At 37.2% G+C, this 15,689-nt stretch overlaps 1 protein-coding gene across 3 annotated transcripts in view; it reads right to left on the bottom strand.

Annotated features, from left to right (window-relative positions):
• Positions 1 to 2,439: 2,439 nt before the first annotated feature.
• Positions 2,440 to 15,689, bottom strand: part of PTPN4 (protein tyrosine phosphatase non-receptor type 4) — a 114,802-nt gene continuing 101,552 nt past the window's right edge. For all 3 annotated transcript variants that reach the window (XR_001522772.3, XM_015634624.3, XM_015634625.2), the window contains 4 exons: positions 15,552 to 15,680; positions 13,944 to 14,092; positions 10,739 to 10,874; positions 2,440 to 8,988 (listed from right to left, as the gene is read on the bottom strand). Coding sequence is in view for 2 of the 3 variants with exons in the window: in XM_015634624.3 (XP_015490110.1) it covers positions 8,902 to 8,988; positions 10,739 to 10,874; positions 13,944 to 14,092; positions 15,552 to 15,680 (501 nt within the window). In the remaining variant the exon portion in view is untranslated. The remainder of the gene's footprint in view (positions 8,989 to 10,738; positions 10,875 to 13,943; positions 14,093 to 15,551; positions 15,681 to 15,689) is intronic.

Raw genomic sequence — 15,689 nt, 5'->3', positions numbered from 1 at the left:
CGGGGCGGGGCCCGGTGGAGAAGGGGCGCCCCCCCTCCCGTGCCAGGTGGTTTCGCCCGGCGGAGGGGCCGCAACGGGGGGGGGGGCGGCACTGCCGTGCCTGGAGCGGCCCGAGGGGCCGCGGCGGGGAGCGGGGGCGATGGGGCACTGCCGGGGATGTGGCACCCCTGGGGATTGAGCCTTCGGGACGCGTTTCAGATTGTGTCCCAAAAGTTCTGGAGTTTTTGCTAATGCGGTGTGGAGGTTTCCCCTCAGTGGTTTGGCCAGGACGGTGACCAGCCCTCGGCTGCCCAGTGGGAGCTGGAACCTTTAGACAAACGCGCGCTTAAACCATAAAATGTGTAAGAAAATCGTATCTTTAAACAGTGCCTGAAAGGGCAGCGGTAGCAGTGTATCAAATAAAGCAGAGCCGTCTACAAACGAACACTGTTAGTATTTATACACTGAAATAAGGCTGGGACTACAAACTGCAGTTTGAAGTCCTTCAAAGCCAGACGCACAGGCTGTGCCGGTGCTCCGCGCTTCCATCGCTTTCCTTACGTGTTGCTCCAGCCCCGGGGGACAAGCCCCGCTCCTCAGCAGCAAGTGCAAAGGGCTGCATTTTACTGTGTGTGTTGGTCTTTTTTTCATTATTATTATTATTACATAAATATTTGTGTCCAAGCCACTGTTTGTGGAAAACCTCAGGAAAGGCAATATAAACTCTCCGTGCGTAATGCCAGCTAAGAGTAACAAAGCTCGGAGCAAAGGAGCTCCAGCCACCCTCAAAATCGCAGGATAACAGGGAATCCAGTATACCTACTAGACTGGGGAAGCAGATATTTGGGCTAAAGATAACACTACATTTTTTCTTATGCTCAGCTCTGAAGCGCGGGCTGAGACACTCGGTCAGTCCGTGCCACGCAGAGGAGTTGGCATAACGAAACTCACATTAATACCTCAGCCTGAATATACATCGAGTTCCCTTGATGTCACTTACTGAAATAGGGGGGGAAATTGAAAAAGCTGCCAGCTAATTGCCCACCATTTGCTGACGAAGCAACAGGGTGATTTTACTAAATGTCTGTTGACAACAGCTCACTCTCCTGCCGCTGGGAGGAGCAGGGCGAGGAAAGGTGAGATTCCCGTTCATGCGCCTGTTTATTCACAAAGGTGAATCACACCTTTGTGGGGCGGGGCAGTTTAGATAACTACTTTTTATCAGAGAAGAAGGGACTATGCTTGCTCTCAGTAACCTGTCATGAAATACCTATGGGAGCAATAAAGTTCACGAAGAAACCATACAATATCTTACTATATTTAACATGGAAAAATAATTTATCTCGAATATTTGCAGATATCTGATGAATTTTCAGCGCAGATCAACTAACCAATGGTTTGCATATCCAAGATGCTTAGTTTGTAGTGGAGATCTGTCAGGTAAATGGGAGTCTCTTGGCTATTAAGTCTACACATTCTCCTATATGGCAAAGAATTCTGGGGAATTCCCTGATTTGTCCCTAAATTTTCTAACCATCTTCAAACTATCCTCAAATTTAGCTTATTTTCACTCAGTTATTGACAAGCTCCCATGCTGGCACCAAGATTATTTCCTTCCTGTAGCTTCAGTGACACAAAAACTTAGTTCTTCATTTTTGCAATTTTTACTTCACACCACCCTCTTGCTACTCTTCCTGTAATTACAGTCTACTCCTTCCTCACTGTTTGCTACTCAGATACGGTCCAAGTATGTACAGTACACATTCAACTGTGTTATTTGTCACTGGTCTTATACGCAGTCTTCCCATTCCAGTTTAAACATCTCCTCATCATAAGAATGCCTCTTCTTACATCTGTTTTTCCCCCTTAAAGTGCTTTCCCACTAGATTATGTTTTTGTACTTCAAATCCAAACATTCTGTTCTCACTTTAAAGTCCTGTATTTATCAGTGGGACTAAGAACATACAGGGGTCTCGGACACCCATCCCTCCTGAGACCTCTGTCTTGCTTCCTAAGACCTTTCATCATCTTTACCTGCTTTTGTTTTGAACATCCCCTCACTTTTTGGCAGCAAATATTTAATCACAAGCTTCCATCTGGAATTTTTCTTCTTCACATCAGTGTTCATCATACCCTTAGCTTTTAGATCAGATTATCATCTCTACTGAACACCATCTCCAATACACTCACTGTATAAAAAGTAATTTAAAAGTTCTTATTCCATTAGAGCAAATACTGAAGTATTCATATATTTTCAGGCAAAAACTTGGGGTGATGCTTTAACTAAGCAACTTAATTCCTGATAATTTGCATCCTCTTTTAATGTAAAATCCATGGGGGTATATTTATGTCATACAATGTCAAGAAGGAAAATACAAGGTGAACATTATCTGGCATCTGACACATATAAATGTGGCATAGCAAAACTGTGTGTACTGTAGCAAGAAAATCGCCAAAAAATTTAACTTTAAATTACTAAAGCACATCTTTATTTTGCAATTAAACAATTAAGATCCACAAGTAAACTATATATATATTTTCAAGTCTGTACCTAGACAACTATTTGTCAACTGAAATTAAATATATCCACAAAATATGCATAACAGCATTTTTTCACATAATAGAATGAAATTTTACTTAAGACTAAAACAAGACTTGTTAAATGTTAATTAGCATATTTATCCTGGGAACTGCTGGTTTTCGGTAGAAGTTAGTGTATAATTTTAATGGCAAGAAATTTCATTTTATCAAAATGAGGACAAATACATAAGGCCCTTTAAAGCATACAGTAGCTGCAGTGACAAAAACTGAATTTATTTTCACATTGTCCAGTGTTGACCAATTTCAAGTTTCCATCATTTTTCATCAACCGCCCTGGCTGCTCAGCCAAGATGGAGCATTTAGGTTGTTGGTTTGTTTTTTCCCTCCCCCTCATGTGCTTTTAAACAAATTTATAGGCAGAAGTCTGCTGAATGGGAAGAGCCTTTGCATCCCCCCAATATTAATAAAGATACACAAGAGTTAGTCTAAAGAAATGAAGAGCTGTTCAACTCTGAGATGATTTACTCCACATTTGCAGTCCATCATTCAGCATTACGAAACTGAGATGAAATTTGACAACTGAAAGCCACAGCTGGAAATGCAAACTAATTACCAGAAATAACTGGCAAAAATATTGCCACCATCTGATTGTTAATAATGATCTAAATAATACTCCTCCCTTTGTATTTACACATAGAATAGCACCTGCTACAGAAAAACCCCAAGCCTTATACAAAGAGCCTGGCCAAACTGACTGGTTAAAATGGGATCACTGGTAAATGAAGCAAACCAAATGGAAAACAAATCTGGATACACTGGATAAAACCTTCACTCTCTCACCTTAATTTTCCTGTAACATTATTATGGGTTGTTACTGTGGTGCCCAAATGTACTGAGATAATTGCACTGGATCATTTATAGCCTAGTCCTTGTGGATATATTCTAGTTAAAGAACAAAACAACTTAACATAAACTGTTTTAACCCTTTCACTCATGTCTCAGGCCCCTGGCCTAGGTTGCTGTGCATTATCTTTAGTTATCAAAATTCAAATAAGTTAAGTAAAAAAAAAAAAAAAAAAAAAGGAATACTGATTTCCAGGTAATCAATCTAATGTTAAAAATAATGCTTAGCAGAAACATTTACAGTAAACAGCTAATTTGCAGCTAGCTGAGAGAGATCACAGAGATCAATTTACAAGTACCCTGTAAGTTTCTATTTGCACCTTTTTTTGTTTCCTTTTTTATTTTTTTCCCAAATGCAGGCTTCATATTCATATTAAGACAGGAAAATTGAGATGATAGAATTATCTTATTAATATCTATTTTCTGAAAATCCCTCAAACACATGAACAATCAACAAGAAATGGTTGGAACAACAGAAAGCATTCAACCAGGGTGTAATCTGAATCATCTCTGTACAGAAACCCATTAAGCATCTCTCTCCAAACCCAATTTATTTTGTCCAATAGTTCAGTCAGTAGTAAGCATGAGATAAAGTGCTACTATTCAAACATCAAAACACTTTGAAAAAAATTATCCTTTAAAATGTGTAAGCTTGCTAAATATGAAATACCACAACCAAAGAGCTGCCAGCCAGTCCATGAACTCCGTTCTTGCTACAGCAGACTAGAATCAGATATTTTAGTAACTTTTTAAAATGAGGCTATTAATCAAAATGTCTAAATTTTTTAAATTGAGTAGTTCAGCATTTTTTTAAAGAAAGTGGTTTATCTCTCCTTTTCACCACTGAGATCTCAATGAGCAAAACATGCCAAAGCCAATAGCCAGAACTTACACCTTATGCACCAGATCAAAACTTGTAGCAGGAGAAGCCCTATGAAAAGATAGACACATGTGGGAGTAACAAGCACAGAGGTAAAATCCAGTGATAGGGAACTAGCCTTCTTTGCAGACTTGGAAACAAACAAGTGACTAAGTGCAGTGGGATAACAGGCTGAATGGAACAGTTACACTGAAACAAACCAACCATTTCCTCCTTCTAACAGCTTCCCAATCACCATGAATTATAAATCCCTGCATATTCATGCAAGATCCACAGTCAGTCAACAAATATGTTTTTACCAGATCTTAATACTGGATCCTAGCACTAGATGAAGCAATGGGAAAGACCTTTCTCAGTCTCAGGTCAAAAGATGGGTACTAAAATTGGCAAATATACCCAAACCCAGCCAACTGGGGACCTGAGATGTGAGCTACAAAAAGACTGCAACTGATATTAGATGACACTATTCCTCTGCTTGGTGGAAGTCCAGATATGCAAAATTTGTCATGTGGACCATAACCAAATCACTCCTTCTATCCTCAGGGCTGAGAGGCTTGTTGACTGCCTGCATAGTGGCTCTACAGTCAAAACTACAGCATATGTACTGAACAACCTTCTTTTGCTTAGAAATTGGTGGATCTGTAGAGCTTTTCATGCTCATGCTAATTCCCTGAGCCATCAAACATCGCCCACACACCTGCACACACACTGCATAAGCATAAAAATATCACATAATTCAGCTCCACAGTATACCTGGAGCCCCAGCATCTCTATGCCAGACCTTCCCTTCTTCCTGTTTCCCTGGGTAGCGCAACTGCAGCACGTCTCCTGCATTTTGGCCCTTCCACGGGTACCATGAAGCTTTTTGGAAGGTCTCCATGGAAAGTTGCCAGCCACACAAGTTCCATAACAAACTCCTCATGTTTCTTAATGTCCCAACTGCTTTCTCACCCTTTCTTTAGTACATGGTGTGCCAGACTGTAATCAGATATTCTAGAAGTGTTATTGCTTTATCTATATGGCATATAAGCTTCTGAGATTTAACAGAGAAGCATAGAAGAAATGTCAGCTAGCATTAAACCTAGTGAGAAAAACCCCAAGCATTGTCTTTTTCATAACTGGGAGAGAATAGATTAAAAAAAAATGCTTAAAAACAGTATTATACTGTTTAAGACTTACAAGTGATTGAAAATACTAATTCATACTAATACTTCTAAACTCATGATAAATTAATTTTTCAGCTCTCAGTTATCTGGGATATCTAATGCAGTATTTCTTAAAGTGGACTGGTTGACAATCTGTAGGTGGTTTGTTAAACAATACTTGTATCTTATTTCATATTTAGCAAAAATAAAAAATGCTCCCAAAAACACTCAAAGCCTCCCACTAGAGCCCCATGTCTTTCTACTAAAAAAACCCCCTTCAAATCCATTTTAAACAAGAGATGGTAGTGGTAGTTTTCAATCTGAACCTAAAAGTAAAACCAAAAATCTTAACATTTTACATTGGCACAAAATTGTCATAATATTGCTCTTATTTACAAAGAAAACTACATTTTTTTCTTCTTAAACTGGATTTGTATCATGGAAGTGTTACAAACATACTCTTTTCCCACACCCACCCAACATTTTTCCTAATCAAATGGTATGAAAATAATTATTCATAAAATCCAACAGTCATAACACCAATCACATATAAGTCTATAAGTCATTATGTCTGAAAGATACATTCATGTTTTGTACAGCATGAAACATACAAAAACTTCTTTAAAAAACTCTTAAGGATGATACAGATCTTCATAACCCAAAGTAAAATATTAAGCAGTTTTGCTTTTTTTGGCCATATAAAAATATTTTAAAGGCCATTTATACCACAACAGGTAGAAAAATTTAAATGACTGATTTATGGTGCAGAAAGGCTTCAGTGCTATTCTCTTTCCCAAGCAGTTTTTGGTTACCTTTATCCTGGCTTTGGAGAAGCCAAAAGCCGCTGAGTTGCTGATGGCCAATTAATTAAGAATAGGTACTTTGTTCCAAGTATTTCCCCAGTGCAGCCAGTTAATAAACTACCAGTCAGTGCAGAGGAAAATTTTGAAGAGACCCATTATTCTTGCCTGTGTTTGTAATCAAAACAGCAGTGACAGATGACCAATACATATCCCACACTTAATTGTGGTATAAATGGGTCTTTTGAACTCGAACTGCCATGGTAATTTTACATAAGAATATTTAAATATGTGATATACCAATGCTGTATAATGCTGCTATAACCTCTGTTTCTGATTTCCCTCAGAATAACAGGACTAATGCTAGTCCTGTTTACAACTTGACTGTGAAGAAAATTTCTTTTAGTATAATGGATGAATTATTTTACTTTTTGGACATTAAGTGCTGAGGTCAATATAACGTTCCAACTAGCCAGCAACTCAGCTAATAACCTCATCACATGGAGTTAAAGAATTATAAAAAAGAATTTTTGTTGCAAATGGCTTAAAATATAACTAAGATTAAAGCTACTATATTACTCTTCCTCAGTTCAGTTCAGATCCAGAGATTCTTGTAAAGTTTATTTTTCACTGAGGGATAACAATGACTTAAGCATCAAATCTAGAAATATAAGTAACAGAGCCACAGCCCTCCTAATATAATTTCGTTTTCTAAAAATATTTAAAACTCTATCTTCCATTTGGCATTGTGGTTCTTGTTCATTACTAAGTCATAAACCAGGATTTCACTTTGCCTGAATCCCTTTTCATTTAATAGTTCATAGCTGATCTGTTTCAAATGTCCATAGAACACAGTATATTATACAATATAATTCTTCAATAGTTAAAAATTATTTAGCGTAGAACTTTCCATTTTAATTCTATGCTATATATATATAGCTTACAACAAAATTTAATGGATAAACATTTTCAGGAAACCAATACAATAAATTAAAACTTTTAAATAGAGGGCACAATGTTATGCTGTCACAGGGCAGTCAGATAAGTGACTTTTTTTTTTACAATATATTACACTGGGTACCTTGCTTCTGACTTGGTTTCTCCTATACTAGAAAAATATTTGAAAATGGGGACACTTATGCATCTTTAGAATGAGCTCAGATACTGTATCAGACAGACATTTCTTACAAATCTTCTACCTACTTAAATAAGAAGCAACCCATACCAACTGGAACAATTTTGCACAGGCATAACAGAAGGCGACTGGGGTCATTATGAAATGAAAATTAAGTTCTAGGATAACTTCATAGTGTTCTCCTCCCTTCTCCCCTCCAAACAAAAAAAAGTAAATAAAAGGCAGACCTGTACGAACATGGCTTGAAATCAACTATGAGGACTTAACAAGTTAGTTAGAAGGTAATGGAATTAGATCACATCTGATTGTAAGTTCAACTTAATTATCAGTGCTATTAAAGAATTATGTCTAATCGAGTAAAACAGCTATTCTCAATAAAAGGATAAATCAAGGTATCAGCTTCTAATGACCTACCAGCATTTCATAGTAAGATGCTAGTAAGTTTCTAGTTGGAAGGAATGAAGGAATGTGTCAGATTTTTCATATAATTACAACACAGCAGCATACAATGCTCATTCATTAAGTTGGCAGAGGTGCTTTTGCTACAGAGAGTAGCACACAAGTACTTGTATAAGGGAAGAGGGAATGGTATTTCCATGACCCCTTGTGGTAACACATTCCAAGCACCAAGGGCCATTTAAAAAATCTGAACCCATTAAGATAAATATGACAGGACAATACCACCCCCACGGAATCATGAGTGCCTTTCACTGGATGTACGCTGTAAGTCTCAAGGCACTTAAGGGGTTAAGACATAATGCATGCACTAGTTCCCATCACATAATCTGAAGTCACAGGAATCAGAATACACCAGTGTATGACACACAAGCTGTGCCAAAGAGATGCTGTTTATTTATATGTTGTTTTTTAAAATTTTTATTGTTATTGTTTTGTACAAGATGCTGGTAAGTGGGCATTATGCAGCTACTGCTGGCTTAACAGATGCCAGCTCTCCTCTAACAACCAGCTGGTCTCTAGTAAGGGTGTAGGACAAAGTGTGCTGCATCAGTAGGCAGTGTGTATCTATCTAGTATTGGCAATATTGCTAATGTTGTAAAAAACAAAACTGTGAGAATCTGTACATAGTAAATAAAACTAGCACTGGAAAAAGACCATGGCTTAGTGTATTTTTTCATTTTTCGTTTTAAGAGACATGGGTGTAAAACAGAGTGAAATAATTCCAAGCCTTGTTTGTAGCAATTCAACCAGAAGCGCAGTATATGGCACTACAATGAAATATCGTAGATTACCCTGAACACAATTAGTTCTTTCAGTTTATGGTTTGTTCGGAGCAAATCGTGAAATAAAGTCTTCAAACAGATGAAGGTTAGAAGAGTTTCAGAGACTGATTTTTGTTTCAACGTAAAGTGCAACAGTGCTGAAGTTTTCAAAGTCCTTTGTCAATTCTTTGCTGTACTTCACTATCATTTCCTGCAAGCAGTATTATGGCACAAAGAATGTTGCCAGTTCATTAGAGAGGACAGGATTCCTCAATTGATGTCATAGGTTTTTTGCTCTTTACTTATGCAGTGATGTTTGTAAAGGTTTAATAAATCCTTCTTCGTACACCTTCAAAATAGCTTCACATACAAATCTGTACTGACTCTGAAAAGGAAAGTAGATTCAGTAAATTGAAAAGAAATGCAGTTGAAAAATGTCATTTGGAAATTGAGAAGGCATCAAGTTTCCCCACCCCATTCTCTTGACAGGCCAAGAGCTGTGGTTCAAAGTTAGTTTAGGAAATACAATAGAAAAGGAACTTGAGATGAGAGCATTTTGTTTCTCAACAGAAGAATAGGATGAATGGCACTTTGAAATATATACCAAAAGTCATACCCCAAACCCCAGTATTATTATTATTACAACATCACCTATTCAGTAATTTTCTGCTCTTTATTTCCTTGCTGAAATTTCACGGACCTGAGGTTTCCATGCCCTTGGATTTAGAAGCCATAGTTTCAAATCACTTTTTCGTACTTACATTAATTCAGGCATGTTATGGACACCTCCCTGTCAGAATTTGATTTAAAAGAAAACTGTTTCATGTTTTAAAAATGCAGATCTCCTGTTTCTTAACATTATATAATGTCTAACTCTTCAATGCATCCAAGTCTAGCACCTGTACACACAGAGATGACTAACAGTTTGTTTTATACAAATAATAGTTAAAAAACCCGAGAGTAATCAAATTAGAATATAATGAAAACCAACCAAAATAAATGCACAGCGCCAAAACTCACATTGCATCCTGCACAATGTGTCTGTACTGGTTAGAACTCCAGCACACCTGCAGTGTCAGTGCTGTAGAACAGCTCTCTCTATGCAGCAGTTAGTGACGTCAGGTCTTAGAAGGGACCACTAGCATATCTAGCACTAGAGCCATTATTTTCTATCCTGTATCTATTATTTGCTGTCCTGTATCCTGGGTGTGTATGAAATAGTCCATTTCTCTCCATTTGTGTAAAAGCTGCCTTTGTCCCCAGCGCTCCCCGAGGCTGCGAGCTGGCCGCGCACAGCGCCCCCGTGCGGACAGCGAGCGAACCCCACGAGCCCAGCTCCAGGCTGCCGGCGGGGGAACGGGAACGGCTGCTGCTCATGAAACCTCAGAAAAACCAATTCCTTTATTAGTCCACCTCTCTCTGATGCACTAAACACCTGCTTTTCACTGAATCTTGACATTTTTTTGTTTTCTAAGAAAAAGGAGACCAGATGATACTGAGTACATACTGTGAAAAAATGCAGTTAAAACCCTCACCATGCAACTCCTACCTTTGCTAATAACACCTTCTCCCCCTCTACATATGGTAGAGAGATAGCTATCCATCCTGGAGAACTGTCACTAACAGCAAGAGCCATCCTTCACTATTTTTCATGTATCACTTTTCTCATCCTTCCTATGCTACCTGAATACAACAACTTTTTAGTGAAACATGAGTACTTATTTCCCTTACAACTAAGGCAACATAAAATCACTTTAATTTCATTGCTGAAGTTTTCTCTTGCATGTCTTGGTCCTATGTGTTTATCTTTTATACTATTCCCACCCAACACCTGGAATTAGGTTCCTGCTTTCTTCTCTGAGCAATTTTTACACTGCTGAAAATTGACCCTTTTTGTCATTATTTGCCAGGCATCCCTGAAACAGCCGTGTTTTTTTTTTTCTGTAGAAATTTAAAGATTTGCTCCTTTCCAGTAGCCTCAGGAATTTATTTTTGCCTGGAGCCAAGGCTATAGCTACACTGGGTAAAGGTGATCTCTGCAATATGATCAACAAGTATATTAAAAATCCACCCAGTATGACTGAATCATAGGAAATTATTGTTCTACAACACAGAACAGCAGGGATGATACTCACAGGTGTTTGGATCATCATGGCTCTTTGATCTCTCATGGTTCTTACAATATCTAGAGGATAAACAGGCTGATTGCACTCAATGAGACACATCGCTGTCTCCATCGTGATCAGAACCCCCGTCCGTCCAATCCCAGCACTGGAAAAGCAACAACAAAACAAAGTGGAAAATGAAATCAAGTGTCTGGAGTACAGTTCATACTTAAAAGACCTTCCTTCTCCTTGATTCTCAGAGCTCATCATTATGACTCCCACACTGCTGGGGCAGGGATTGGACTGGTTGTGTCTGTGTCTGCAAGCAGCCTCAGTCCCGCCTGAACGGAGCAAAACCCATCAGTACGGAACTGCCACTCCTTGGAACTGCCCCATCCAGCCATTCCCCTGAGCAGAACTTACAGAGGTGTTTGTTAATTATAAACCACATTAACATCTAGAGGATAACAAAACACCAGCATATGACATGTTGTGTCAGTTTGACCATTACTGAAATGATTTCTGGAATGTTGGGCCAATAAAATTATATTCATGTCCCTCAAATGATTAATACCTTCCTATTTCCAAAGAAGGAAAAGAACAATTACTAGAAATCTCTGTAGGGTGACAATAAGGATTGTTCTCTTGTTATTAAAAAGTACAATATAGATCTAGATTGCATAGATTGAAAAGAAATACATAAAAGCAATCCCTTTCAAGACAAGGAAGTACCATGACATACACGTCAGAATGGCAAAATTATCAAGAGAGCTTACAAACATTTTCCCTTAAAAATAAAATGAATCAAAAGATTAATCTACCTTGTTTTATATACACATATGGTTTTCCAGAATAGCAAGCCTTAAAGACTGAACATTTAACCTTGAATTCAATGAACAGTTTCAACTTTCACTTAATGTTACACTTTTGAAACAGAAAACAAATGTTTCCCCATATTCGAGTACAGGGCTAAATACATATTTTGAAATGCCAGCATTATCCCAACTCATACAATAAACCAAAGTATTTGGATCTAAAGTGATTAATATAAACATTTCAAACTTTGAATGTTACTTGTTCTGATTTTAAAGAGTTACTTCAAATTAAGTCTGGCTAAACTACTCTTTAAATCTTTGTCCAGGAGGTGGCATTAAAGCTACTCTATATTTCAGTGATGTCATAAGAATTTTAAGACAAGCTGTAAATGTGCTGGTTATATAAAATGATTCAGTAGTATTTCCTATTTCTAGAACTTATACATATAGAACTTAAATGCAGAATGCTTTATCAAATCCAAGCAGGAACAAACAGTAACTGTCAAAGAACCTAATGATTAATTTTAAAATTTCAAAAGATTCAGAGGACAACAACAATGGAAAATGTGAAAATTTTCCTATGACAAACATGAGGTAGGATAGACCTTTCCGCTTAGAAAAAGAGAACACTGACTGATGGAGTAAAACACTGAGACAGGGCATGAAAATCATGAAGAGCATGGACAGGATGGGTGGTTCCCCATCTCATCTAGAACAAGAATTAGAAACTGCTCAACGAAACTAGTAAGACCTCGCAAAGATAAAAATCCCCACATGACACAGCATCAGAAATGAGTGGTTTATGCAGCTCAATAAATAAAAACCTTTCCAGCTCCTTAAGGTCTTTGCTGCCTTATAATCTCTGTGGGTTTGGACCATTTAGTTTTTAAGTTATTATTATAATTATTGTAAAACTAAAATAATTTTCTATTAGCTACTTGGATTCTTCACACTAAAGCTGGTGGCTTAGTCCTGAAAACAAATTTTGTTGCACTAATGCCCTGTCCTATTATACTGAAGAGATGTTAAAAATAGAGTGCATGCACCATATGGAGGAACACCTGGGCTCCTTCTGCTTGACTCCCTGCTGGAATTTGGTTATACCTCCCAAGAGCCGCCAAGTTGGGCCAATTAAGTAAATTATGTTCAACTGTGATATTCCATCTCTTTGCTTCTGTGAAACATAAATTTTTCATCCGAGCTTCAATTACAAATTGAAATTATCAGTTTGGATCTGAACTGGTGCCTCCTTGAGATGAATGAAACTGTTCCTACTCTCCAATGTTGCTGCAGTGTTTCTGCAGACTTTCATGCTTTATATCAGAGGGTGTATTTGGCTGCCATTTTCACCATCTTTTCACTACCAAATTAACCAAAAGTATATCAATAATGGAAGCTGAGAAGCAGTGTCAGTTAAGGCACTGTCATTTTGGTACTAGTTTCCCTAGTCAATAAGATTCATCCTGACCTGCATAAAACAGAACTTAAGAGCAGAACTAATGAAATATAATTTCTGATACACAAGGTTTATTTTTCTTTTTCTTCCATCTCCTTCAATACATGTCTAGTTTACTCATATTCTTTAAATATATTTTATCACTTTCACTTCTCAGTTTCTCTCTGAAAAGAATGATATATGCCTGACTCAGGAACCCGGATGCTCTCAGAAGTATTCAGAATTGAGAGGTCAAATATTATTCACAGAACTGTTCCCCAAGAATTGTGATAGCACATGTAAATTTGAAAACAACTAGCATTATTCTTGTTTTCTAATTAGGTACTTTAAAATTATTAAGATCTTGAAATTCACTACAGGAATGGAGAATGCTATTAAAAAGTATGGCACAAGAAAAAGAAAAATCACATTTCATGTGTATGTTAAGATCTAAATAACAGTTATTTTAATTCACAACAAAAGTGAATTATTGAGAAAAATGTGTCATCTTAATGCATGCATCAAAATACCACGTAGAGTTAGACTGTAGACTTGAGAGAAAATATTTTTTAATTGATCTTTTAATAAGCCACCCACATTTTCCACTATGGATCATTTATACAGCTATTCTAGAGCTTTGTAGAATAGGAACCTACTCCTCATGGTTATCAAGTATCTTTTGCCATTTCCCTGAAATATTATGTTGATTGTTACAACAAGCATTTAAATTGCAAACAAAACAAAACATCCTAGCAAAATGCCTGCACAGATCAACACATGTTGCTATGCAAAATTTTGCTTATTGAAATGTGATTACCACATTAAGTATTTGTTTTATTTCAATGTTGAGTTTTCCTGTCATCCCCAAAGCAGATACTATGAAATATTTATTTCAAGAACATAGCACAGAGTAGCTATTTGATCATAAAAAGTTCATTTTGAAGATTTAAATAAAATATGATAAAATTGGAAAAAAATTTGATACCTGCAGTGAACAACAACAGGTTCTTCTCTGCCAGCCCTCTTCTTTCGCACAAGACACACAAAATCTAGGAAATCGCTGGAATCATCAGGAACCCCATGATCAGGCCATGCTATGTACTGGATTTGGGTTAGCTGGCGGCTTTCCTCTTTCTAATCAGAAACATGAAATTTAATCAAGGGTAATTCAAGTCCCATTTAAAAGAGCACCAAAAAAGAATAATAATAAAAAAAAATCAATAGTACATTTATAGCAACTTGTAGCCATAATCAAAGTGGCTTCAGGCAACTAGCAGTGCTTTATTAGTGTTAATCATTGGTCATCCTGAATTTTATAATTACTTTTTCTTTTTTTTTTTTTTTTTTGCTTAAAAGGAAAAAAGGAAATCCACAAATGCTTACATCTTCAACAAGTGAAAAAAATTACAGAGCACCTAATAGCAAAGCAGTTGAAGGATACCTGCAATTTAACTGAACACTAGATGTACAAGAAGGTGGTCATATTCTTAGCAAACCAAATTTAACAGAATGAGATAGTATCTTACAAGATCAAATGACAGAAGTGAGGCAGGGAGGGGAAATCAGACATAAAAGCTTTCCTTCAGACCCTGTGTGAACAGTAGCAGTGTTTTGGCTTGATCTGCACCTCCTACACCTACAAGGCACAATGACTTTGTTTTCCACTCTCTCCTGGCTCTTACTCTGGTATCACAAATATAATCAATTGGCCCCTGGCTCGGGGAGGGCACATCCTGAGCAACCAGAGTCGAATTTCAAAAGAGGAGCTACTGCATTTTAAATAGCCTTTAGGCACTGAATAATTTACGGAGATTCCACGGCTGATAGAGGATGAGCAATTGTCTCAACAGGACACCGGGCAGGAATTTTAACTGCAAATTGACTAAAAGGCATCTTAATAAAACTGGCTTCTCAACCAGTAACTCAAGCATCGACAAATAAGTATGTGAACTAAATTCCAGATACTCATTTCCAAACATTTCTGAAATTGAAATGCTGGCTGGGGAGGCTCTGAAAACTACACATGCCCTGAAAATCATGCAATGCATGTTCAAAATGTCCTTGTTTACATGTATTCACAACTCCAGATTCATCTTTCTCTCAGCAGGATTTACCTTTCATCATCTTGTTCTTCATATTGTTCAAGATGCAATTAAGAACTGTATACCTCTACAAAGACTTTCAGTTGTGATGATGAAACACCTCAAATTTGTCATGTTCTGAAAACATCATGGGAATAAAAAGTTTCCCAAGTTCTTTTATTAGTCTTTTTCTTTGGCCAAGTTATGAAAGACACCAATAAAAACTTCTAGGATAAATAATATATCCTTCATATGATTCAATTAATATGATTATGAAAAATGAACCTCTGTGATATTTTCACTTATGAAAGGTCTGTTATCATTCTATGGACAAAATTTGTCCTAGGAAAGTAGATGACAATGAGTAGCTTTCTAGAGGGTTGTAGGGTTGTAGAAATAAACAGTTCCATTTACATGGATATGAGACCAAGTCAAAAAGAAAATCTATGTATGTTTTAGGTAGTATCCCAGGATTCTGCAGATTAATACACGAAAATATATTAAGATTTTACCTCCAGATTAGTCAATGTCATTTCTCGAAAGACATAAGCAGGATTTCCTTCTTCTGAATGACAGGTAATCTGAAAATTCCCATATGATGAGCTTCCTGATGGCTCTGGCCAGTACTGATGGCATTTAACCTAAGATCA

The sequence above is a fragment of the Parus major genome, chromosome 7, assembly GCF_001522545.3.
Source record: "Parus major isolate Abel chromosome 7, Parus_major1.1, whole genome shotgun sequence".
In the NCBI taxonomy this organism is placed as follows: domain Eukaryota; kingdom Metazoa; phylum Chordata; class Aves; order Passeriformes; family Paridae; genus Parus; species Parus major.
Note: the sequence above shows the minus strand (reverse complement) of the source record. Positions and strands in the feature narration are given on the sequence as shown.